The sequence below is a fragment of the Sapajus apella genome, unplaced genomic scaffold (assembly GCF_009761245.1).
Source record: "Sapajus apella isolate SASKATOON/1434 unplaced genomic scaffold, GSC_monkey_1.0 scaffold30, whole genome shotgun sequence".
Lineage (NCBI taxonomy): Eukaryota > Metazoa > Chordata > Mammalia > Primates > Cebidae > Sapajus > Sapajus apella.
Genome location: NW_022436970.1, coordinates 19,926,423 through 19,952,522, shown reverse-complemented (window position 1 = coordinate 19,952,522; position 26,100 = coordinate 19,926,423). Strand labels below are relative to the sequence as shown.

The following is a 26,100-nucleotide window of genomic DNA, read 5'->3' as shown; positions in this document are numbered from 1 at the left end:
TTATAAAATATGGAAATAGAGACCATTTTTAATCACCAAAACTTTGATTACCTAGTTGATCTAGGGCAATCCTCTCTGAAACATTGACATCTGAGAAATGCAAACGTTCTCTTAAAATTCAAAATTGTATGATTCTATATTATTCTGCAATAAGCTACTTAGTGTTAGAGCAAATTTAATATAGTAAGCTAATTACATTTGTAAGGCATATGAACAGAAACCTTTAAAAAGCCCAATAAAAGAATATACCTTCCCTCATAATCGGTGGCAAAGTAGTATTTCTGAAAAAAAAAATTACGCGACCCTTTTAGATCTTCAGTGATTCTCTAAATATAAGGTCACAAATAAAGCTACAAATTATGCCACTAATGAGAAAAAGGAGCTCCACAGCCTGTATGAGGACAACCTTACTGGGCCACATCAGCCTAGGTCACCATCACAAAGACAATGGCAGATGATGGAGTTTGCTAGAAGAATACACGTGTGAAGGCACTGACAGCATGCACCCGCAGGTGAGGTGAGGAGGATCAGCACGATTCTGCAGGGTTCTACTGCTGCTGTTCTCACAAGGAGGGAAAACATCTATAAAGCAGAGCTCAGTGACAAACCAAACACCAGAGGATTCGGAGAGAAAGTTCTCTCGACTCAAAGTCACACCTGGCAGCTGGCATCTTTTATCAAAATGCCTCAATTTCCTGAGACAGCGCTAATCAACATTTCGTCCTTAGATGGTGCGGAGCTTGATGGCATCCTGGTAACAGGTGAGGGGGCAAGTCGGCGCCTGAAAGCCTGGCGGCAGCTCTCCTCCTAAAATACCCAATTCGAGAAGGCTTGCTCTCCTCGACAAAGAGCACACGCTGACTCATGGTCTTCTCTAAGGTCTTTCCTCCAGGGAAAATACTTCCCGACAACATGGCCAGTTGATTTCGGTTGAACTGAAAATTCGAGTTCCCTCCTCTGCCAACTTAAAGTTATAGAAAGAAAAACACTTCCGAAAATGAAATGTGCCAATCAAACTCTTCTCATCACAGTAATGAGCTAAATAGCTGCTCAAGTTATTTCACCACTGTTATTTCAGATAAAATCTTACAATAGATGCTAATAATTTTCTAACAAATTACATTTTTGTTGAAAGTAACACTTTCAATATCCAAGAAAAGAATCATCTTTCAACATTCAATAAACTTTTCTTCTTTACTGAATGGGGTAGTTTTTGCACTAACTAAAGGACTAAATAAAAATTCCAAAAATCACTTTTTCTTTGTTTACACATCAAGCATATGGTGTGAATCACATGAATGTGGGAAATCATGATCACACCTCAAGACACAAAACTACCTTATTTATTCATTCAGTAATAAACACTTGTGAATTTAACACCAAACCTGAAAACTTGAAATACTACATTTCAGACTGTGATTTATCCCAAACTTGTATTTCTAGCTAACAATGATCATATTCCTAATTTTTAAAATTATTTATCTTCACCAACTCCTGCAGTCGGATTCTTTTGACAAAATTGTTTTGTTTTTAATCATTTCTTCAAATATTCTAGAAACATACAATGAGTAAAGAAAGAGCAAACAATACTGAGATTCACATTCTGGGTTCTCTCACTGCTTGAGAGCCCTGTCACAGTGATCTCTGAACAAGTCCAATTCAAAATACTCTACAGAAATTTAAGTTGCATGCCTTTACTTAGGCATCAACAATGTTACGGATGTTAAATCTACAAAAGTCAATAGCAAATAAATAAGAGAGGAGAGCTGTGTGTATCAAAGATATTTTCTTTAATCTGATGAAGTGCCTCATAGATTCTGTGAGACGCAGAGAAACTGCTTCGCAATTGACGTGGTCTTTGTGACCCTCTTACAGCTTCAACCAGAGCAGCTTGGCTTTTATTGATTTAAAACAGTTATACTCCATGTAAGTTTTAAAACTGTTTTTGTTTCAGCTAAAGGAAAAAGAGTTAATGATAAGAAAACCAAAAACAAAGAAATTAGTTTGAAAATAAATATTTTCATATTCTATCTCTCAAACATACTGAAACTTTGAAATATATTCATATATTATCATTACTGTAAGTATTAATTTTAACAATAGGCATTGGGTTCATGCTGTTAATTAACATTTCTCCTAATGTTCAATATTATCATAGAAATAATATGATTTTTTAAAAGGCAAAGGTATAAATTTTAGAAGATTTGTTATCCTAAAATCAGTCTGCCACTGTCTAGTTGCCAAAAATATATGGCATATCCATGTTGCATAATCATAAATATGAAAAGAGAAAAAGGCATTCTGACCACTACAATGTACAATGACAATGAAAGGAGAAATTATTGTTTTAATTAACTTCAAAGAAAATTTGGGTCTACTTTAAATAAAAACTTTCATCTACATGGTCTGCTGAATCTGCTATTTCCCATAATCCTTTGCTCTGTGTGATTAGCATAAAAAAACAGAGCAAAGATTATTAAGACCTTCACAACTAAAAATTTCTTGAATGTTTTTATTTAAAAATTAGTACCTTTAAAATAGTAAAATTCTATACATAAACAGTATGATTGTTTTTGTATTTTAGAAATATAAATTCACATCAACTTCACCAAAATTTGCCAACCGAAGAGGTGAAATGTTGTCCTAGCATCACAGGCCAGAAAGAGACGTTCATTCAAAGTACAATGAACTTGAGGCTGACTTGGTAAGTGGCAGTACCATATAAAGTTCCATTGAACTACTCAAGGTGCAATACCACTGGGACTGTGTATCATAAATTAGGCCAGCTGAGTAAAAGTCCATCATGAAGAAGAAAAATCTCAATGAAGATTTTAGTATCCTTAATCCAGTAGTATTTACTGAGTGTGAATTTCCTTCTTTGAAGCTCAGACAGGAACGAGAAACCGTCTAGCCTGCAAGAAATTAACCATCTAGTCTGGAGACAGGACAAAGGCCTTTTTAAAAGGAAGGCAAAATAGAATTGCGCTGCATCAGCATTCTAAGTGGTAAGATGTGACTGTATGGAATGGAAGTCTAGGGAAGGCATCACACAGTAAGTCAGAAAAAAACCTGAGCCTTGAAAATATAGTACACACTGACCCTGGCCTAGAAGCCAGGGAGCCACGGCTTTCCATGAGGCAGTGGGTGAAAATACCGACAGCGTTGATAAATTCTTATCAGCTTCACCAAAAGCTGACACATTCGCCAAGGTAAGATCTCATCTCACCTTGACCAGCCTTCTTCCACAATAGGCTTACTACCTGATGCTATGTCTAAGAAATTATTCACAAAACAAGAAAAAACTGTATTAAATTAAATATCAATGGAAATGGTTATTTCCCTGAAAAGCAGATCTTTTTATTGACATCATATGCTAGAAGGATTTCTAAATAAAATTAGTTTGATGCATATGAAATTAACAATATTTGACTGTAAATGTCAAGTTCGTATGATTGTACCTGAGGAGGTGGCAGTATCTGAAAAGGATCAAACAGCGCCTTAATGTTCTTGAAAGATTAACTGAAATGACAGACAGACATCTCATAGAACCTGAGGATGACCACAGATCAAGATGCCTGAATGGGATTATCAATCATCTGCTTGACTTCTCCTAAGAGTAAGTGCAAGAAAACACCACAGTGTTAGTGGAGGATCTGTTTGTTCTAAACTCACAGTAGATCAATCATGCAGGTGGCGCAATGACCAAGAACTGGGGGAAACCCTGTTGTAGAAATAACCCATGTAAACACTTCCTTTATCCTATCATAGCACCGTAGCATAATGAAATAAAAATATCTTGTTCTTATAAAAATGATCAGATTGGCCGGGCGCGGTGGCTCAAGCCTGTAATCCCAGCACTTTGGGAGGCCGAGGCAGGTGGATCACGAGGTCAAGAGATCGAGACCATCCTGGTCAACATGGTGAAACCCCGTCTCTACTAAAAATACAAAAAATCAGCTGGGCATGGTGGCACACGCCTGTAATCCCAGCTACTCAGGAGGTTGAGGCAGGAGAATTGCCTGAACCCAGGAGGAGGAGGTTGCGGTGAGCCGAGATCGCGCCATTGCACTCCAGCCTGGGTAACATGAGCGAAACTCCGTCTCAAAAAAAAAAAAAAAAAATGATCAGATTGCTTTGATGCAACTTAACAAAAATTACTTCAGAGAGATTCTGTTTCCTGAAAATTCCTCACAAAAAAATTTTAATTTGGACTTTGATAAGCAACTACCAAGACATCATAAATAAAAGGAACTGCTCACAAAAAGTCAGTACTGTATAATGAAACTGTATCAAAGTTGGTAATTAGGCATAATTGAAGGCTGCAGTGAACATATAGCCCTTTGTTCTCTTCAATTCTGGCAATGACTGGGAGTTAAACATAAGAGCTTAAGGCATATTTTAGTCAGAGTTCAGCCGTATAAGCCCCAGTGTTCTAAAAGCACTTTAAGTGACATAAAAGAAAGAGTGGCCAAAAATATTCTAGATGCCAGCTGAAGAAAAACACCTAAATTCTTAAAAACTTAAAAACAGCAGATAATCTTATACCCTAAATCTGAGTGGTCTACCAGACTAAATGGTAGTAAAAAAGAAAAATCCTTTAAAAATTAATTTCTCACAGTGGACAACAATGTTTTATTATACACAGAAGCAACTAGAAGGTTCATACTACAAAAGGTATAGTTCAGTATCTCCACAGAATTCGGTTTGATCTTATTTCTATATAAGAGGAAAGAGAATAAAATAAGTCTCATTTTAGTAAAGATTATCAGAGTACTCACCATTCATTTCTGGTCTAATAACTCACTGAACTGGTACTAAATAACTTAATTATAATGTATGCAGTATTATTGCAGTCTTTTTTATTTCTTTTTGGGAAGATGGAAGGAATAAGATAAAGGAATTTCTAATCTAAACATGTATTAACATATATACTACTTTTTATTCTCTAATGTTCCATAGGAATGTGATGAAAAAGAAGACCAATTCGAGATAAACAAGAAAAGGACTCAGAAGACAGCAGCCAGGGCACCAGACTGGGACTTGAAATAAGTTCATGATTTGGACTGGCAACCAGGAGAGGTGGAATGTTACATGAGCATATTGGAGAACAGATAGAACAAAAGTGTGGGGGGGGGGGCGGGGAAACAGATACAAAGGATAAGGGAAAGATTTTAACAAAATAAAACAGGATTAAAAGGGTTATTTGAGAGGAAGAAACTAAATTAGCCACCGCAGAAGGGAAGAGACCAGACAGTAAACTAGGGAAAAGGAGGTGGAGTTCTAGGACAAATGCCACAGCAACTTTGCAAAATCACCAGCCCAGGCTCTTTCCCTGGGCTCTCCACTCCACATTGTCAGAGCTAACAGTTCTAAGGAGTTCTCAACTTTGCTGGCTCTCTCTCACACACAGAGGAGAAGATGACGGGCACAGCAGCCACAGCCTGTTCAGCTGGATTCCAGCCCAGTTCCCAGGTTCAATCTGATATGCCTGTGTATTCTCTCTCTCCACTACAGCGGCTTCTGCCGATGAAATACCTTCACTGTGACCATCTCCTAAAACAACACAAACAACTCTGAGATCTTCATTCTTTCCCTCAGACCACTCTCCCCAGCCCTATGCGCAGGGTCACTGAGCTCCAGGCACAGCAGAACAAAACACATCAAGCTCTCCCACAGCTCCCAGAAAACCTGGAATGTGCTCTCCACTGGGACTGCTCTAACCACCTTTCAAATACGAGATGGCCCTTTCAGGGGGGCTTTCCTAAACACTCATCCTAAAGCAGCACCTCTCTCAGGCACTCCCTGGAATAGCATCCTATTTATTTTCATTAGTCTTATACCTACTGAAATTATCTTTTCTTTTATGTATGTCTTGCCTCTCTATCCTGACCTGTGACATCAAACCCAAGAATACAGTCCAGAAGAACAGAAGCTGTGTCATCTGCAAACACTCTAGACCACCTAAGTCTTGGAACACAGAAGTAAATGTTTATTGAGAGAATAAATAGGTGAACAAATAAGATGCCCCATTATCACCCACCTCCACAAAACTCCCTAATCAGGAATAAATGTTCTGTCTCTTAAAATTTGTCACATTTTATAAATAACTACAAAATAATCAATATTTCCTAAAGAAAAAAATCATAATATTCATGTTTATTAATAAGATAAATATTTTATTTATTTTATATTAATTATATTTTATATTTATCTTATGAATAAAATAATACCCAGGATACACAGAAACTTCCCAGATTAAAACTAAGGAACAAATCTTAGAAGCAATAGAAACAAAATCCATTTTCTGTGACATATACTACTAACACTTAAAAACTCACTACCTCAGCTGGGTGTGGCGGCTCCTGCCTGTAATCCCCAGCACTTGGGAGGCCGAGGTGAGCGGATCACAAGGTCAGGAGTTCAAGACCAGCCTAGCTAACATGGTGAAACCCCATCTCTACTAAAAATATAAAAATTAGCCAGATGTGGTGGTTTGCGCCTATAATTCCAGCTACTCAGGAGGCTGAGGCAGAAGAATTGCTTGAACCTGAGAGGTGGAGGTTGCAGCGAGCCGAGATCCTGCCACTGCACCACAACCTGGGCACCACAGCCTGGGGCGACAGAGCGAGACTGTGTCTCGGGGGAAAAAAAAAAATCTCACTGCCTTTATTATGATAACTTCTACTAAAGTAGTAAACTGTGGTCTTCATTTTTTAAAATATAACCAAGATATACTAAAAGAAACAGTATTTTTTGTACAGCTAGAGAGCAAAGACTATGGTATAAAGGGCAAGAAATCCTTTCTTTTCCTCGGGAGTACTTACTAACTGAGTTTACTCAGCAAACTTAAGAAGCAAGCATGTTTCTAAATAAATAATTCTGAGAAGTAAAAAGCACCACTGAAGCCCTACACAGAAGGGCACAGCAGTTTCCTACAACAGAGCAAGGACAATTAAAATATACCTAATCACAGGGATGTACAACGCTCAATACAATGCCCCCAAAACCAAATGGCTAAAGATATATGCAGAAATACTGGTTTTACTCAAAAACAATTTCTATTGCAAAACTGCCCTTGAGTTACACGAGCTGTGATTTATGGAAAGTTGTTCAAATATACTGCTGACATAAAATGGGACTTCCCCATAAGGAAAAAATAAATAAAACTGGAAATAACAGTAGTAAATAAAATACATTACTTTAAGGCCATCCTGCTCACTAGAGATGGATCACAGTTTTGGCCATGAGCTTCCCAGCAGTAAACATAAAGAGGAAAACTCAGTCATATATATGATTCGCTAGTAACAAAGGCTAACAAATTGTTAGAGAAAAGTACAACTTTCTTTGGAATAAAGACCAGAGAGAAGTAACTCCTCTGAGTCTTAAAGAAAGATGTATTTCCATGAAGAGCATCTTAAATACTACCTTACAGTAAATATGTTACCTTATAAGGTTACTTCTTAAAACAGTCTTAAATTGAAGTCATTGTCATAACTGTGCAAAATCAGCATAGTCGATTTATTGAAGGAAGAAAAGGAAGCAAGGCAGTGAAGAAAAGCAGTTCTCTTGCAATGGAAACAACTGAAAGTTAAAAATGAAAGTACATTAAGAAATGCATAGAAGAAATAAGTAATCGTGACATCCAAGTAAATTATCTGACAAATACATGGAATCAAGATATTTTATGTCACTTTTGACTATGCAACTGATGCAGGAGTACCGGTGACAGTTCCTCCTAAGAGCTGAGGAACCCTATGAAGAGAGAAGCTTGAAGAGAGGATTCTCCACCGCCCGCCTGAGGAGCCATGAGTATCTGCCTGCAATCTTGAGATTCTGCAGCACAGATGCTGACTTTTGTTAACTTTCACCCGTAAAACTTACGAAGCAGAAGTTAGAAAATATTCTTGTTGGTAATAAGACATTGGTGACGAAGCAACCAACCACAGATCATCTAAATTACCAACAGAATTACCCATGGAATTTAGAAATACTTCCAAATCCTGGCAAGATAACACTGGTGGAACATAAGGGCTTATCGTCACATGTACCTTAGTAAATTGTTGGTTTATTAGCAAATACAATATAAGAGAAATTTTCTAAAAATACACATTTTGGCTTTAGATGAACTGATATGACTTCCAGCTATCTTTCCATGTAGAACAAATTTATCTAGCAGGGCTATCATGCTATAAAATCCCACTTTTATGGCTCATGCCTGTAATCCCTGCATTTTAGGAGGCCAAGGCAAGCAGATCACTTGAGGTCAAGAGTTTGAGACCAGCTGGGTCAACATGATGAAACCCCGTCTCTACTAAAAATACAAAAAAATTAGTCAGGCGTGGTGGCGAGCACATGTAATCCCAGCTACTCAGGAGGCTGAGGCAGGAAAATCGCTTGAACCCAGGAGGCGGAGTCTGCAATAAGCCAAAATCATGCCACTCCACTCCAGCCTGGGCAACAAGGGCAAAAACTGTCTCAGAAATAAAAAAAAAAAGATCCTACTTTTTCACAATAAAACCAGGTCATGTGATCATAGAGTCCTATTTATATTTAACTGTTTACAGGTTAAGAGATGGAAAAAATGAAAAAAACAAAGAGTTCCCAGCTCATGCAAAGGCATTAAGTCATCAAAACATAACCCCCTTCCCCACACATCAAAATAAGCAACCCAGAATGGAAAGAACTGACATGTTTTCCTCCACTTTGGCCCAACAGGATTATTTCCTGTGTAAACATTTTTTAAGGTGGAGAGATGCCCATGAGCACTTTATTTTTCCTAAACTAACCCTCATGGGAAAAACAAAAGAAAAAGAAAAAATATTGCTAACCATAGACAGAAAAGAAGAAATAAGGGAGACTAATGAGTAGTGGGTAAAGGGGAGAGCCTGAAGCCTGGATACACAGGTGACTGGAAAGTTTTACAAAGAATATTCCAAAAGGAGCCCATAAGGAACATATCAGACAGAACAAACTATCACAGCACATCCATTAGAATAAATCGCCCACTTCAATGATAAAAGGGAAAACAGTATTGACCTTATAGAAATTCACCATGGAGTAAATAGAGGAAAACTGTTTTTCCTTTAATAAAATACATGCAACAAGAACAACTTAGAAGTTGTTTCTTTAAAGTGGAAAACCGTGACAACTGTGACTCAGGAGGTAAATCATATATGATGAATAGAATATCTTCTAATAAGAAAAAAATTTAGTCTCTTCCCCAATAAGCTCTTCAGGGTTTCTGTAAACACACCGTTTTTCTCATGTAATGGCCCCTAAGCTTCTAAAGAACCCAGAGCATCCTTGGTGCAGAATCAGTCACAACTGCACATACCATGTGCATGTCATGTGCATGCCATGTGCCATGTGCATGTCGTGTGCCATGAGTGCCATGTGACATGTATGTGCCATGTGTATATCATGTGAGTGACATGTGCATGACATGCGTGTGACCTGTACATGCCAGGTGCACGTGCATTTCCACAGGTCCTGCTGTTTCATATTTTCATGATTCATGAAAACAGGTGACGCTCACATCTAAACTTGAAAAATAGAAGGCAATGATGCCTTTATAGTATTTCAATTTATAGATATTCAAGTTTTTGAGAAAAAGGAGGCAAGAACATCTCCAACAGACCCACACAATGCTTTGTCCTGTAATAGTGGCTTACAATAAATTAGGACAAGCATTAGGGCTCCCGGACTTCTCCCCACAATCAGATTAGGTGAGGTAAATATTTGACTCATCAATAAAATCAATGGTGCTGCTAAAAGAAAGACAGCTAACCCCAAATCCCAAATGTCTCATAAAAGGGGAGAGGCCAGCACAAATTTCAGGGCTCAGTAATCCGGCAGGACCCAGGAGGCAATCTTAGCCTGAGCAAAAATACTAACAAGTCTTGAGTGGAACGCAGAGGCCTGAACACACGTAACAGCTATGCTGACAACAATGCACTGAGGATAAGAAACTTCCCAGACTCCGACAAAAACGGCTGCACTGGAAGAAATACTAAGGTTTTGATCTGAGTATTCACTAGTAAAAACACAAGTACTTTTCCTGGGTCATGAAATTACTTAATGCTTATACTTTATGATACACTCATCTAATTTAAAATTCTTCTTTGGTAGTCTTCTGAGTGTATCAGCCTTCTTGAGATCCTGCCAGTGCAGACATCTCCTGACGGCATCCCTGACACCACAAAAGCAATGGATTGGATGCAAAACTCTACAGGAATCATTTCCCTGTCCTCCTATTCACACGGTCATTCAAAGCCCAGCTGATTTCCAGCACTGAACTCCAAATACCAGCCACTTCCATTGTAATTGCACCTGGCTTTCACAGAAGATACACTTAGTATGGCTGTTCCAATTGTGATAATTGTAGATAAGCTTGTTTTCTAGATTACTATTAGTGAATTCAAAGAGTCATAAAGACGCTTTGGCTTACTTGTACTACAAAGAGAATTACTCATTTAAAATAGGGAATATTTTCGAATGAGCTTAACTGGACTTCATTATTTTAGAATGTGAATTGAATGTGGTTATATGTAACTGTATGAATTTAAGTGGGTAAGATTTGAGAAATACTGTAGGATACTACATTAAAATAATTTAATGCAGATGTAGGAATAAACAAGTATGATCTTACATAAGCCATCAACTCAGGTGTTCATGGAGTTTCAAAGAAAATATTTCAAATAATTCAGCTTTCTGTTTCTAATGATAGTCATGCTGACAAAATTTATTGGATCATCAAACTTTATAGTACAAGTATATGGATTTCTTTGTAATAAATTATAATTTTGCATATATCAGTCAAAGCACAAGGTCTAAATACTTGCAAACAAAATGCATTATTAATTTAATTGTCATAGCCTATTTAGCTAACTTCTATTACTATTTGCTATAATATGCAATGCATTAGAGTGGAGAATCAAATTCGAAACATTTTTAAAAACTGATTATACTGTCCTGGAGAAATTAAAATATAGCAAGCTTGCAAAAGTATAACCAAGGCTTAATGTTTTAAATAGGTAAGAAAAATGTTTAACTTAATTTAGAGAACAGTTATGCCCAGACTGACGGTTCAGCATGCTGATAAAGGGTTTCTTTGCTGCCTAAACCCACTAGAGAAAGGCAGGAAGGTGAAATGGAAACAAGGAGACTTTGGCATTTCTGGTTCTACATTACATCACTTAAATCTTGGTTTGCTCTAGCTACAGATGTCTAATGGAAAATTATACTGTTGCTGGAGTCCTGGCGTTCCCGTGTAGTATTTTTCTGTAATAGGACAGAGTCTGCCATATAAGTAGACATCAAAAACAAGAAGTCCTCTGAAATAAAAATTTTTTAAAGAAAAAACCAATTCACTCAAAGGTGTTTGGTTTAGAAGAATTTTGCAGCTTGGAGTACTTAAAAGGTACCCATCTGGAGGTGGGTGTGCTTTCTCATTTGAGATTCATTTCTTGATATTAGGACAAAAACTGTGTCAATATCTGAGAAGAGCTAACCATGTATCAGAGGCAAGAAATTCAATCTTTCTCCTGCCTCAGTTTTAATCTCCCTTTATGTATTCAGGACTGAAATAACTATTAAATAAAAGAAAAGAATAAGTATCCTGGAATGTAAAGAAAAGGTAAATAAAAAAAAGACACACAGTAAATCTTTGATTCTCAAACTCCTAATACATAGAGTATGTCTAGTATTTTAAGATGTGTAATACATGAATACATATACATACACACAAATATGTGGGGAGATTGATTTTTCACTATGAAACAATATGAACAATTCTTCAATTTAACAAAATTTCTAAGAAGCAAAATGATATAGTTAAATTAAAAAATGTTTACTATTTAAAAGTACATGTTTCCTTTTTACTACTTATAAAATCTCAATCATTTTCATTCAAATTTATTTTGTAGTAAGAGTGGGCCAGACACAGTGGCTCACACCTGTAATCCCAGCATTTCAGGAGGCCAAGGTGGGTGGATCACCTGACGTTGGGTGTTCAAGACAAGCCTGACCAACATGGAGAAACCTCATCTCTACTAAAAATACAAAAAAAAATTAGCCAGGTGTGGTGGTGCATGCCTGTAATCCCAGCTACTCAGGAGGCTGAGGCAGGAGAATTGCTTGAACCCAAAAGGCAGAGATGGCGGTGAGCTGAGATCACGCCATATCGTGCCATTGCACTCTAGCCTGGGCAACAAGAGCAAAACTCTGGGTCAAAAAAAGAGTCAGAAAAATAACGGTTCCATCGTTTATTATTTATGAGATATTGAATAAATTACTATTGTATTTTCTAGGCCCTCTCAGCCCTTAGATCCATAAAACTGGAATTATAATGTAGTGCTAACATGGTCAGAGAAGAATTACTTGAGGTAATGCATGTGAAAGCAATGGAAACACAACAATTTCAAACATGTTGTTTCTACATACTTAACACTTAGGAAATATAATTTTGACATGTCCCAAATTATTCTTTAAAAAATATAGTATGCTTTTAAATTTCAAGAATAATGCATCCCTAACACATTCAATGCATATATTCTGGCTGCAATTATTGAATATAATGTTACAAAGAAAGATACGGGAAACTAAACATATGGGTGCAAAGGAAGCATCCCAAGATCCCAAAATTTGGACTCAGTAGCAGTCTCTGCCCACACTACACTGCTAAAGAAAACAATATGCCTACAGTAGAAAAGTCAAGTTAAATTCCCATAAACAGAGAAAACACTGCTAAGAACATTTTATATTTTTTAAAAAGACTATTAAACATTTACAAATATGACTGAAGACCTCAGGCTTCAGAGTAACAGAACAAAATGCATCATTATCGACTTTTGAAAACAGTAACAAAAAACTAAAGTTTCTGAGAGTATCTGTAGAATTTTGGATCCTACCTTGGAGAATCTGAGGGAAGCTGAAATCCATCCTGTCTTTAAGGAAAGTGACAGTGCTCACACCAGTGTGAGTGAGCTGCACATTTTAAAGATTTAAAATATCAGAAGTAGCCATGCTCACCTGGTAGCTGACACTGCTATATTTCAGTTCACCTAATATAATTAAGTCTATGTGATGAAGCTAATTATGATACAGAAGCAAGAAAAAAGAAAACCTGGCAGTTGATGACACAGTAATTGTAGTGTTATTTTTCATGACATGGCAACTGTAGTATTATTTGGGGTATGACACAAGATGTATTTCTTTTTTATATCAGTAATCTTTAGTCTACAGTAAGAATTCAAAAAATGTTATTTTAAAACCTCAAAATAATACATCATAATAAAACAGTTGAGTTTTACGTACTTGTTTTAGCACACTCGAATGCATTTACAGAAGGCAATTCCCTCCAATTTAATTCTTCTACTATTTCAAGGTTATTTCACAAATTCAAAGTCCTCCAAATGCTTTCAACTACTTCTAGATTCAAGTTTTAATTAATATATGATGTTAAATTTTTGTGCAACAATAGCATAAAATATGATATTCGACAAGAGCGTACCACAAGTAGAACATGATGAACTGATGTGATAAAAATTCTAGAAGTCATGTCATTAAATAAAGCTAAAATGAAATTCAAATTGTGTTTTTAAATGAAAAAAATGGATAAAAATTACCTTTCTTTTGGGGTGCCAACTCCATGCTTGCCTAGTAGATGAGTATTTAAGTGCTTCTTCATTACAAAAGCAACCCTAAAAAAAATAAATAAAAGTAATTATAAAACTAAAACTTGACTCTCCGCTAGAAATCTGTACAAAAACTACTTAAGAATAACAAGTATTTGCAAACTCAGCATAAAAAGAATATTACAGTGGCAGTCTTGCCACATCAAAGCTTCCACACAGGTTAAATATACCGTAGGGCTTAAACAGAAGAAACAACTGCATGTCAACGGACGGTTCACTTTTTGACTTGGATACACTAACAGTGAACAAAAGAGCACAACAAGAATTGTAGTTCTCCAGTCACTGTCTTCACTCCAGTTGGTACAAAAGATGAAGCAATACCTCACTATAACATGCACTGTCCCAAGGTCATCGCACACTTTAATCATGAAATGAGTTTAAGAAAATGTCATTTTATTAAACATTTAGAGGACCGTAAAACAGAAAATGAATAGTTTTCATGGAGCTTCCTCTAAAAACATGGTAACAACTTGGAGAGAGGTTTTTTAAATGATGCAAATGTTTACTGTATCTATAGCACAAAAAAATTGCATTGAAGTGCCCAGATATAAATAACTAAAACAAACAAATGCATTACCTGAAATACTATCTTATACACAAATCAGCTTACTTAATACAATTTTGTTGACATACATATGAAATGGACAGGAATCAGCAGTACATGAATGCCATTCTCCCCTTGAACACAGTGCAGTATCAATTTAATTACGTCATGCGATTATTTAAAACAATTTAGATCAGAAACATTCAGAAGCATCAAAACTAAAATGGCTCTCTGATAAGCAGAAAAAAAATTTACTGTTGTAACTTTCAGTGTAAAAGGGCTTGCAAACATTTTTGTTAATTATGTATTACAGCTGTCCTTCATAAAGTTAATTACTAATAGCTGAAAGGCAACAGAATCTATTTGCATATGTACATGAAAGACATGACATATGCAAAAATATGATTTTAATTAGCATTCTATGATATGAAGGGCTACAAATCAAATTGGCATGTTATAAGATTCTCAACATTAAACACTGAATTCATCTGGACATGTTTGCACAAATGAGCAACACAAGACTGTAAAGTACGGTATCCTTGCAGAAAAGACTTGTGACAAAAGCCAAAAGCAAAACGATATTTTTTAAAAAATGCTTCTTTTCTAATTTTCATGTCAAATTTATTTTGCTTAATTTAATATAATATTAGAGGATCTCAGGTTTAAGGCCAAATGACCATGACTTCTTTATTCAAATAATGCAACATATATACACTGAAAATAACAATCATCTATTTTATATATTAGGTAATAACAACTATGGACAATACACGCTTTACAACTATAAATAACTGGTACAAACATCAATCACTAAAATGAAATCATCACATGTAAAACAACTGTGATAATATTAAATGCCGAGCCTAAAAAAAAATACAAGAAATTCTATATTTGTTACTCCTTGATTTTGACAAAATAACATTTTTCATTTCCTTAAAAAAGAATATAGTAATAACAAGTTCATTTAAGTCATAACTTCCCTACTGTCCTCCATTTTCCTATAATTAAAAAAACATAAAGCTAATAGCAAAGAGCAAAGGTTAAAAACCCAAAGCTGCAAAGCACAGCTTATTTACATGACCAAGTATAATTTAAGAGATCTGAACTTAAAAACCACAGTGCAGTTTTTAATAGAAAACAGAATTATTAATTAAAATGTTTAGGATTTGAGAATGAAGCAAAAATATTACATGGCACAGTGGGACAAATGAAAGTAAATAGGGAGAAAGGCTTTCGCCTAATAACGTCCTAACGTGCTGGATGCTGCTAGTGCTGAATGTTTAGTGAAATAATAATGTTCATTATCATGGAGAGAAAAGGAAAAAGTTTTAATACTGTAACACACCTCAATTATGTTCAAATGCGAAATATTTACTCTACCAACACTGGACTTAAAATAAGTACTAATTCTTTAAATTTGGCTTGAGGTACAAATGATTTAAAAGCCTCAAAATCACACTCAGTTAAAAAATATATATAAGCTGAGCATGACTAGCATTAAATTACTGACCAATACAGACATAAGATTGACAGCCATATGTAATTACTGAATGCAGGCTACTCTACACTTACACTGTAACATTATTGTTTTAACATAACTTTAAAAAAAAAAATATATATATATATATATATATATATACACACACACACACATAATCTAGATACCACTATCACCAGAAATAAAACTAAAATGATCACAAATCTGAAAGCTAGCCAACTGACATCCGACATGCCTTGCTCCCAATAAATCCTCATTCTTTCATGCCTGATTCCCTGTCTCATCACGTTTACTGATCACTTACTACATGCTAGCTGTGAGGGGTCCTGCGCCTATGATGAGAAAACCAACGGTTCAGGTCAAGCCTTCCTGGAGCATTCTCTACAACCTGTTGCTCTTCAACAGGATACAGTGACACTAAGCTTGAGCCAGTCCTCCTTTGTGGACAGTGCTATTCATTCATGCGTGCATTTAATTTACGTATTTATTAATGATCTACATTAAGCAAGGAATAGTTCTAGGCAGCTGTGATACACAGGTGACCAAAACAAAAAAAGTCCCTGCCCTCAAAAAATGTACAACCCAGTGAGAGACACAGACAACAAGGAAACAAAACGTAAAATATGTATCATATTAAACAGCGTCAAATTGTAGGAGAATAAGTTTAAGTAGAGAACAAGGATCTTAAAACGTCAGCAAGGGGTTGAAATTCTACATTTGGGTGGCTCAGGAATGAGACTGAGTGAAGAAGATGAAGGCATGTGGCCTGAAAAGGAATAAGGCCAGCAACCCCAGCAGGAGAGCACAATCAGACAGCTGAAGGCAGAATCTCAATTCATTCTCACAGCAGTGATGTGGAGCATAAAGCTGGGGGCTGGTAAGTGAGGAGGAGGACAGTCTCATCCCAAGAGATTAGAAAAAAGAGGGCAGGTGATAATAGGGACACTGAAGGCCACAGCAGCCTCAGCTTTTATTCTGAGTGAGAAGAAAGGCCATCTCAGGCATCTAAACAGAGGAGTAACTTGTCCAACTTACTTTTGCTTTAAAAAAAAAAAAAAAAGCTCACTGTAATCTCAAACTCCTGGGTTCAAATGATCCTCACAGCTTAGCTTTCACAGTAGTTGGGACTAAAGCTGAGCACCACCAGGCCTGGTTAATCAAAAAAAAAAAAAAAAAAAAATTGTAGAGACAGGGGTCTCACTATGTTGCCCAAATTGGTTTCAAACTCCTGGGCTCAAGGAATCCTCCTGCCTGGAAGCCCCAAAGTCCTGGGATTTCCACACTCAGCCTCAATTTCCATTTCAATAGCACTCCTGTCTGCTTTTGAGAGAGAGGGATAGAGAGAGAGAGAGAGAGATCAACTGTCTCTTGGAATAATCCAGTCAAAGATGACAGTGACCTGGACAAAGGCTAGCAGTAAAAAAGTGGTCAGAATTGGAATATATATTTGTAATTAGAGCTAACCAAATTTCTATATTGATTGGATATGGAGTCTGAAAGAGGAATCAAAGAAAGGATCAATTTTTGGCTTGGGAGAAATTGAGCGGTTTAGAAGGTGCTTTGTCTGGGACATGCTCAGGAGGAAGCCTCCTAAACATCCAAGACGCCTGTGGAACAGGAGGCCAGCTCTCCTGCTCAAGGCCAAGACCCACGCTACAACTACTCTTGCTCAAGTCATCCATTTGCAAGCATCTAATCACGTGAAGAAACACCTTTAAATAAAAAAAATAATGTTTTAAAAATACTGATTGACTTGCAAGTATCTGCAAATGCCTGATACAGTTCAACTTAAAATTTGTTTTGGTGTAAAAAGAGCAATGCAGCAGTAATGCCTGCACCCTAGTTACATTCCAGCTGAAAAACATAATTCTCATTTTAACATTATTTCAAAATAAATTCTTGTACACTAGATACTATATAACAAAGGCTTATTTCTTCAGTCCTTTAGGTTTTAGCACTATGAAAATTATTTCAATTTGCGAGTCATGGGAGAGGATCTAACTGATCTATTAAAGTACATACAGTTGGCCCTTGAACAGCATGAGTCTGAGCTGCACGAGTCCACTTGTGCACGATTTTCTTCCACCTCTGCCACCCTTGACGCAGCAAGGTCAAGCTCTCCTCTTCCTTCTACTCCTCAGCCTACTTAATGTGATGATAAAGAGGATGAAGTCCTTTATGATGAGCCACTGCCACTTAATGAATACTAAATATACATATTTTCTAAATATGCATACTTAAGATTATCTTAAGATTGTCTCTAACTTATTTTATTCTAAGAATATAGTATATAATACATATATAGAATGTGTTAATCTACAACTCATATTATTGGTAAGGCTTCTGATCGACAGTAGGCTATTAGATACGTTTTTGAGGAGTCAAAACTTAAACTTGGATATTTTACTGCGTGGGGGTTTGGCTGTGTTTCTCTTGTGCCAAACAGGTTCCTATGGATGACTGTTCTTCAGGATGACAATAGAAATGTTATCAAAAAGTAGAGGTAGGAGGAATTTTCAAATAAGTTTGGATAACATTCGGTTAAAAAAGTAAAATTGTATAGACTTCTTAGTCACGTGCCTCCCAGGTTCAAGTGATTCTTCCACCTCAGCCTTCCGAGTAGCTGGGATTACAAGCGCCCAGCACCACATCCACCTAATTTGTGTATTTTAGTAGAGACAGGGTTTCACCACGTTTGCCAGGCTGGTCTCAAACTCTGGACGTCAGGTGATTTGCCCACCTTGGACTTCCAAAGTGCTACGATTACAGGTGTGAGCCACTGCGCCCAGCCAACGATAACTATTACAAGAGTAATCGTTATAGGAGAAATGGGAAAACACTAGAAGATGAAGGTTCTGGATTCAAAGAGATATGCTGGAAGAGTAATGAACAGGATATGAAGGTACAAAGATGAACAAAATGTAGTCTCTATATTCAAAGGGTTTAAAATACAGGTCATGAAAACAGATATCTAAAAAGATAATGTCAGCAGTAAGAAATAAGACATATGTTTAAAAAGCAGACTGATGATACGCTAAAAATTCTCATACCTACAATTAGGAATTTGAAAGGTTACCCCTGCTTTAACATCAACAGTACTAATCAATCAAAGACATCTAATTCTCTTTGAGTACAAAATCAGTGCAAATTAAACCATTTTCATCATTATATATATTCACAAGCAACACAATCTATTTATAAAATAAGGCCTACATATTTGAAAAAGAAAATACGGACAGAACACTAAATAATGATTCTCCAAAGAATGATCATAACCCATTTCCTCAAGTAAGTTCAAAATATACAAAGATTTATTATAAATAATGGGATTTGACTTTTGGAACAGATGTCACTTATCATTAAAAATACACAGAAATGTTTTGTTATTTTCCTTAATATATCTATGATTAATAAAGTATTATCATTATTACCATTCTGAAATAAATTTAAATTAGTAGAATATTTTTATATCATAGTTTTACATATTAAATTCCATTTTAACCGTATTCTCATAAAAGGAAGATAAATTATAGATTTTCATATTGCTATCAGTGCACACTTCTCCAAGAGACTCCACATCACACTAACAATGTCCCCTAAAAGATATCTACATCCTAATCTAAGAAAACAGTGAATTATTCCTGGTAAAATGGCAGAGGGGAATAATGGTTGCAGATTAAATAAAGGTTGTTAATCAGTGGGCTGTAATGTGGAAAGGTGTGTGCTGGGTTCTCTGGTTGGACACAATGTGATCATAAAAATCCTCCTGAAAGTGGAAGTGGAGAGGGAGAAGAGGGAACAAGTCAGAGACAGGACAATGAAATCAGGATGAGTAAGAGGCTTTGTGCATACGAGAAGATGGAAATGGGGCCATGAGCCAAGGAATGTGGGTGTTCTCGAGAGGCTAGAAATAACAAGGAAGGGAGAGACTCTTCACAAAAAATCTCCAGAAAGGAGTTCAGGCCGGCTGACATCTTCCGCTCTGCTTGGTAAGACTGGTGTCAAACTTCTGATTCACACAACTATAATAAACTATATTTGTGGGAACTGACAAATATGTAAGAAGCTATGTGATGATGTCTATTTAGATTACTATATACTGTACTTGCAGTTGACATAATCAGATATTTTGTTACAAAGCATTAATTCAGTCCAAGAAACAGTCATGAATAATTTGATTGAACATTTTATGGCTAAATATATAACACAGTTAAACTATGACCTAAACATTGTAGCTGACTTACAGTTGTGTCATGATACTCTCACAAATACTGTTCTGATCTGCGCAGCAAAAGATGGATGTGATGGGTAGAGTAGAATAGATAATACTGGCGTGGGACAAAATAGGTGAAAAAATAATAATAACCTAAGTAGAAAACTTCTAGCAGCAATCCCAGCAGGCAGAAAGGATAACTATTTTATGAAGTTTCAATAAACAATCAAAAGCCAAATAAACTTTAAAACAACTTCATATCTAATTATATGTTTAAGGTTTATCCTTTTATCTATCACATTTATTTATTAATTGTGAACTGTTCTTTTTCTTAGCTTCTTACTTGAAAACAATTAAGATGGAAAAATTTGAAAGACAGTACGTGAAATACTTGTACCCTTTCCAAATGGATTCATCCTTAACGTTTTGGGACACCTGCTTACTTGCTCTCTCACACTAGGAATGTATTAATATGTACTTTTTCTTTAAGTCATATTAAAGTAAGCTACTGAGATGATACTTTTCCCCTAAGATGTCAGCACACAACTCCAAAGAAAGACATTTTTCTACCCACTGTGAATGAAGATCACATTCAAGAAAATGAATACTGACTCAGTAATATCTACTACATTGTCTATAAGACACACTCACTGTGTTTCACTATGTCTCCTTCGTCTCTTTTAATCTACAACTACCCTCTTTTTTTTTCCTTATTTGTATAATAACAAAAATTCTTAGCAACCTAACTTATAATAATGTCCCACATATGGTATGTCTGATTGTTTCCTCATCATTTGATTCAGTTTAAGTATTTTCGGCAAGAATATCACTTATGTATGTTGGATACTTCCAATTACATTGTACCAGGATAAGAGTAACATCAGTTTCATGTCCCATTAGTCATGCTAAACTTGACTATATGTTTAAGGTAGTGATCTCGAAATTCTTCAATATAAATTACTTGCCCTTTGTAATTAAGTAATCTGCAGGTGATATTTTGATATTGTGTGAGTATCCTGTTCCCTAACAAGTTTCTTCCAACGGCATAGGTGCCCATTAATGAATCTTGCCTAACTGGATTATTATGAAGGGTACAAAATAGCAATGTTCTATCATTCCTTCTATTTTATGGCATTCTTTGCTAGAGGGACTTAACCATTTTCCCCCATCTTTCCATGACATACTCTCTCACCCTCACGTTCTTTCAAAATCACTTTATCTGGACTCTTGGATTTTATACTATATTTTATAATCAATTACCATAATTATGTCTTGTAATTCTCAAGTTTTTCCAAAATTGGCCAGTGGAAACTCTTTAAAGGTGGCTACTCTGTTTTTTTTGACATCACTTCTCTTACTGTTGGGTTCTTCTTATATTCTAGTACAACCAGCCTTTCCAGGCCCAACAATCACTGTCCATGCTCCAGACCTGCAATCAGTCCTGGTTTCTTACAGTAGGTAGTGATGTTTACAAAGCAAGAGCTGGGTGCTAACTCTGATCACTGCTACTGAAGTATCATGGAGTCTAAGCCCTTTCAATGCACAAAGCTAGGATAAAGGAACACACAAACACACACATGGTGGACATGGAAGGAGATATATACAGAGGATTTCAACTGTAATGGACACGTTTGGCAAATGAATGCTAACTGCAACAATCAGTATATCTTTTCATTATTCTAAAATACATTATAATAAATGTTCAGGTGGCACGAAATACATTACTGTAAATGAATCACATTTTAGCTTTTGCAGAACAGCATTCTATTCAAACAACTGTTCTCAAAAAACTTTAATGTAAAGGCATCACTTACTACTTCTTCTTTAAGCTCTCTAATAACTTGGCTTCTAATGATAGTTCCAAACCACTTCTGATCACTTTCTCTTTAATTACTACTGTCAATTCTTGTTCCTCATTTTACCCTCTAAGCGTGATATTTTTGTTCATATACATTCATATTTCAAAGGTATAATTCATTTCCTGGGCTTCAAGCATAACCTCCTTGTAAGTGACACTAAAATATATATTTCCCCCCATGGCCTTTCCAGGACATTTTTTCTTGTCTAAATTGACAATACTGTAAAGCATGTCCAACCCTCAGTCATGACTCCTCATCACTCATGATCTCCTGAAGAATTTCTGAATTCTATCAATTGTACCACCTTCCCGAATTAGTAATCTTTATACTCATTTGCACACATCATCAATTGTTTCTTCATACATCATTGTTTCTTCATAATTTTTTGCTACCAAGACTTTTCTTTTTCTATTTTAAATAAACCAGTTCAAACCATTATGTCTGAGTGCCACAGGTTCAAGTTACTCTCCCATGCAATTCACTCCATATACTACCATGACATGACCTTCCCATAAATATGTTCATGTCATGCCTCAGCTCATACCTTTCATAATTCCCTTCTGAACTGGATAAGCACCAAATCCTAAGCAAAAAAATAACAGTCTTCAACAGTCATTCAGAATCAGGTATTCTAATTGCTGAAATATGCACTCTAAAAAGAATATTAAATAAAGGATAAAAAGCTATAATCCAACTAAAAAGTGAGAGCAACGTAAAAGTTCAAGAGCAGTGGCACAATCATGGTAGAATATTACACATCAATTGAAAATACAGAAAGCTGGTTACGATAGTTTAGATTTAAAAAGACAAAAGTACTACATACAACGAATCCAATATAGATGTATGTTTATTCTTGCATTCAGACATATACATTTACAAACATATATATGAAAGAAGCAAATATCAACCAAATTCACTCTGACGTGGGATTTAGATGATTTACAGGATTGTTCTTCTAAAATAAGTAAAATTTGTAATTTAAAAAAGCAAAAAATAACATGTTGCTTACAGTTACAGATGTATAGTTTATACAACAGTTTTATATGTTTACTCAGTGGCTACCCAAGAGTGTATGAGTATGTGGTTTGGGCATAATCAGATCACCCTGAGAGAGGAGAAAACTGGGGCTCAGAGAAGATAAGTGAGTTTGACTTTTTCAAGAAAATGGGGCAAAGAAGCTGAAAATGCAAAAATGGAATTCATGCCTGGTGACCTTTATACAGAAGTCTCTCCACCATTCCACACTTCCTGCCTAATGAAAGATTACAGCCTCATAGAACATAAGAAAAATGAAAATACTACTGAAATAAAACTGTTCAAAAATAAAACCATCATATTAAAAACCTTCCTAAATGAATATGAATTATCCAAGCTAATGAATGACAAATCTAGTCATTGATATGACATACAGTATTTTTTTTAAGATTTGCTGGAATTAAGTACACACAATTTTTTTTTAATATTTATCATATGATGAAGGGAAAAACTAATAATTAATGACCTATAAAACAACTGAAAAGTGAGAGCAACCTAAAAGTTCACTCTAACATGGGAATTAGACAAAAATAAATACCACACGATCAGTTATCAATCATAGAACAATTATGCTTAAAAATAAAGATGATGATCATTTCTAAAAGAACAGCCATTGAGATAGATTGCATTGGTTTTATTATAACAAAATAAAATATTTTTTACCTTTAAAATGTCAGAAATCTGAGGCATAGTATAACTTGTTGTTAACATGTAAAATATGTTAGATAATATAAAGCCAAAATGAATTATTAAAGACTTCATTTTTATAACTAATATGAAATACATTACCTAACTTCCCAAATATATTTGTAAACCATGTTATATTGTTTAATCACGACTTCGAGAAAGAATTTTTCCCACCTACTTCTCTTACCTATTAATGAGCATGTTAAATAAACAACGCAGAAAAACCTGGAGGTCAAAGGTATTCAAATCTGTCAGAAATTTACCTTGCATTTACCCTTTATTAAGGGGGAAAACTATGATTATATAAGATTTGTTTACTCCAAAACTCGGAAGGTAACAGGTGTTAAAGAACATTTAATAATTAAATTTCTCAAACTCTTACCAAATCATTATGAGGCCAAAATAATCGTCTTTGTTTCTCAAGTATATTCAGACACAATTCCTTTGAATGTTATAGCCCTTTTGGTTATAATTACCACGGAGAACCCATCATTTTCACATGTGAAATGTACCTTTGTAATTTTATATAAAGCAACTTGCCTTAAACACAAACTATCAACATTCCAAAATTTAAAATATCTGAAAATTCTTTATAATTATTACTTTCCTGGATGACTCTACTTGTCCTTGGCCTCAGTTAATACATGTCATGTGAGACAAAATGAAAACATTAATGTCTGAATTGTTTTAAAAAATACAATGAATTTAGTAAACAACTGTATTAGTGATAAACTACAAAATGGAAATTGCCATAACCAATTGAAATCTCCAGAAGTGGAATCAAAAACAAACTCTATTATGAGACATGTTTATGAATAGTTATAGTATGCAAAGAGAGTATGAGCCAAAGAGGCACTTATTATAAGAGATACTCACTGAACACTTTCCGAAAGAGCTCTGTAAAGAATCCTTTGCCTAGGGCTACCTCAACTCTTCTGAAAGAGGTAAAACAATGTGGGGCCTTCTGTTAATGTAAGATATTAACCTGAGAATGCAAAGTGCAAACACAGGCAACGGGAATTAAAATACATATCCAGATGTGTTTTATATATAAAATCATTTGATGGTAGGCTATAAAAGAATATCACTGGGGCAGGGCGTGGTGACTCACACCTGTAATCCCAGGACTTTGGGAGGCTGAGGCGGGTGGATCACGAGGTCAAGAGATCGAGACCATCCTGGTCAACACAGTGAAACCCCGTCTCTACTAAAAATACAAAAAATTAGCTGGGCATGGCGGCGCGTGCCTGTAATCCCAGCTACTCAGGAGGCTGAGGCAGGAGAATTGCCTGAACCCAGGAGGCGGAGGTTGCGGTGAGCCGAGATCGTGCCATAGCACTCCAGCCTGGGTAACAAGAGCGAAACTCCGTCTCAAAAAAAAAAGAATATCACTGAGGGTCAGGGCAAAGCCTGATGTCAACGAAACTTGGGCTGAATCTGGGCCTTACCCATGACTGGATAAAGACATTATCTCTCTTCCCTAGGGTTGCTATGAAGATTAAATGAGATGAATTAAGGCAAGGTCTTACTGTAGTGCCTAGCACAGTAAGCCCTCTGGAATGTTAGCCAACTTCACAGCGATGATGATGATGATGATGATAACAATGGCCATGACTAGGAAGAGAACCCCAGGGACAAGAGGAAGGATAGCACACAGAACACACACTGTAGCACTGCATTGACTAACAGGGCTCTATAAATATCATTTTCATCCTTCCAGGATAAAAGAAGGTCATACAAAGATTAAAAGTAAACAGTGGCAAAACTTAGCATATTAGTGAGAGAACACTATGGCCAAAGAGGGTTATTACCAAGTTTAATGTGGATTACTGGAGATGAAATTACAACTGTAATTCTGCAGTAGATACACATTACTATATTATTAACTTCAATTCATAAATGAGAAAATTGAGGCCTACTGGAATATAGCAACAGTATAAGAAAAATATAGCTCTAGATTTCTATATATACAATATAAAGAAGTCTAGAGTAAAATTCTTAGGTATTTCAAGAAATTCAGTAAGTCTCAAAAAATTATTGCTATTAATAAATTAAGAGTTTTCCTATCCAAGCATATAATTCTGGTATTGTCCTTATTGATTAAATGTGCAGGAGCTAAAACACATGAGGGTGTTCCTGCCAAGGAATAAAACACAAATCAATAAATCCACCAAAAAAGCCAAAAAAGGGATCTCCACATTTACATTTTAAAAAAATAAGACTTCTTCGTTTAGGACTTTAAAAATACTATTTGGTAAATAGGTATATTCAAATTGTAATTTATGTGAAAATGAACTGAAGATACACATTGTACACATTCAATATATATATATATGCAAACAAAATACATTCATTTTAAACAAAACATGAGCATTCAGAATTATGCAATCCATAATTTTGAACATATTTAGCAGGAAAATAATATTATGAGATATGTGCAGATACAGAGGTCCTCTGTAGCTTGTATTGAGGTTTACATATATTAGAGTTAGGATAAATATCTACCATAAAATACAATTATAAAAAAACATAATAGAATACATTTAATAATAAAAGTTTATAAAACAGAA

At 35.6% G+C, this 26,100-nt stretch overlaps 1 protein-coding gene across 6 annotated transcripts in view; it reads right to left on the bottom strand.

Annotated features, from left to right (window-relative positions):
* ZNF407 (zinc finger protein 407) overlaps positions 1-26,100 on the bottom strand; it is a 469,977-nt gene that overhangs the window by 270,135 nt on the left and 173,742 nt on the right. For all 6 annotated transcript variants that reach the window (XR_004273633.1, XM_032293888.1, XM_032293890.1 and 3 more), the window contains exon 4: positions 13,626-13,700. Coding sequence is in view for 5 of the 6 variants with exons in the window: in XM_032293888.1 (XP_032149779.1) it covers positions 13,626-13,700 (75 nt within the window). In the remaining variant the exon portion in view is untranslated. The remainder of the gene's footprint in view (positions 1-13,625; positions 13,701-26,100) is intronic.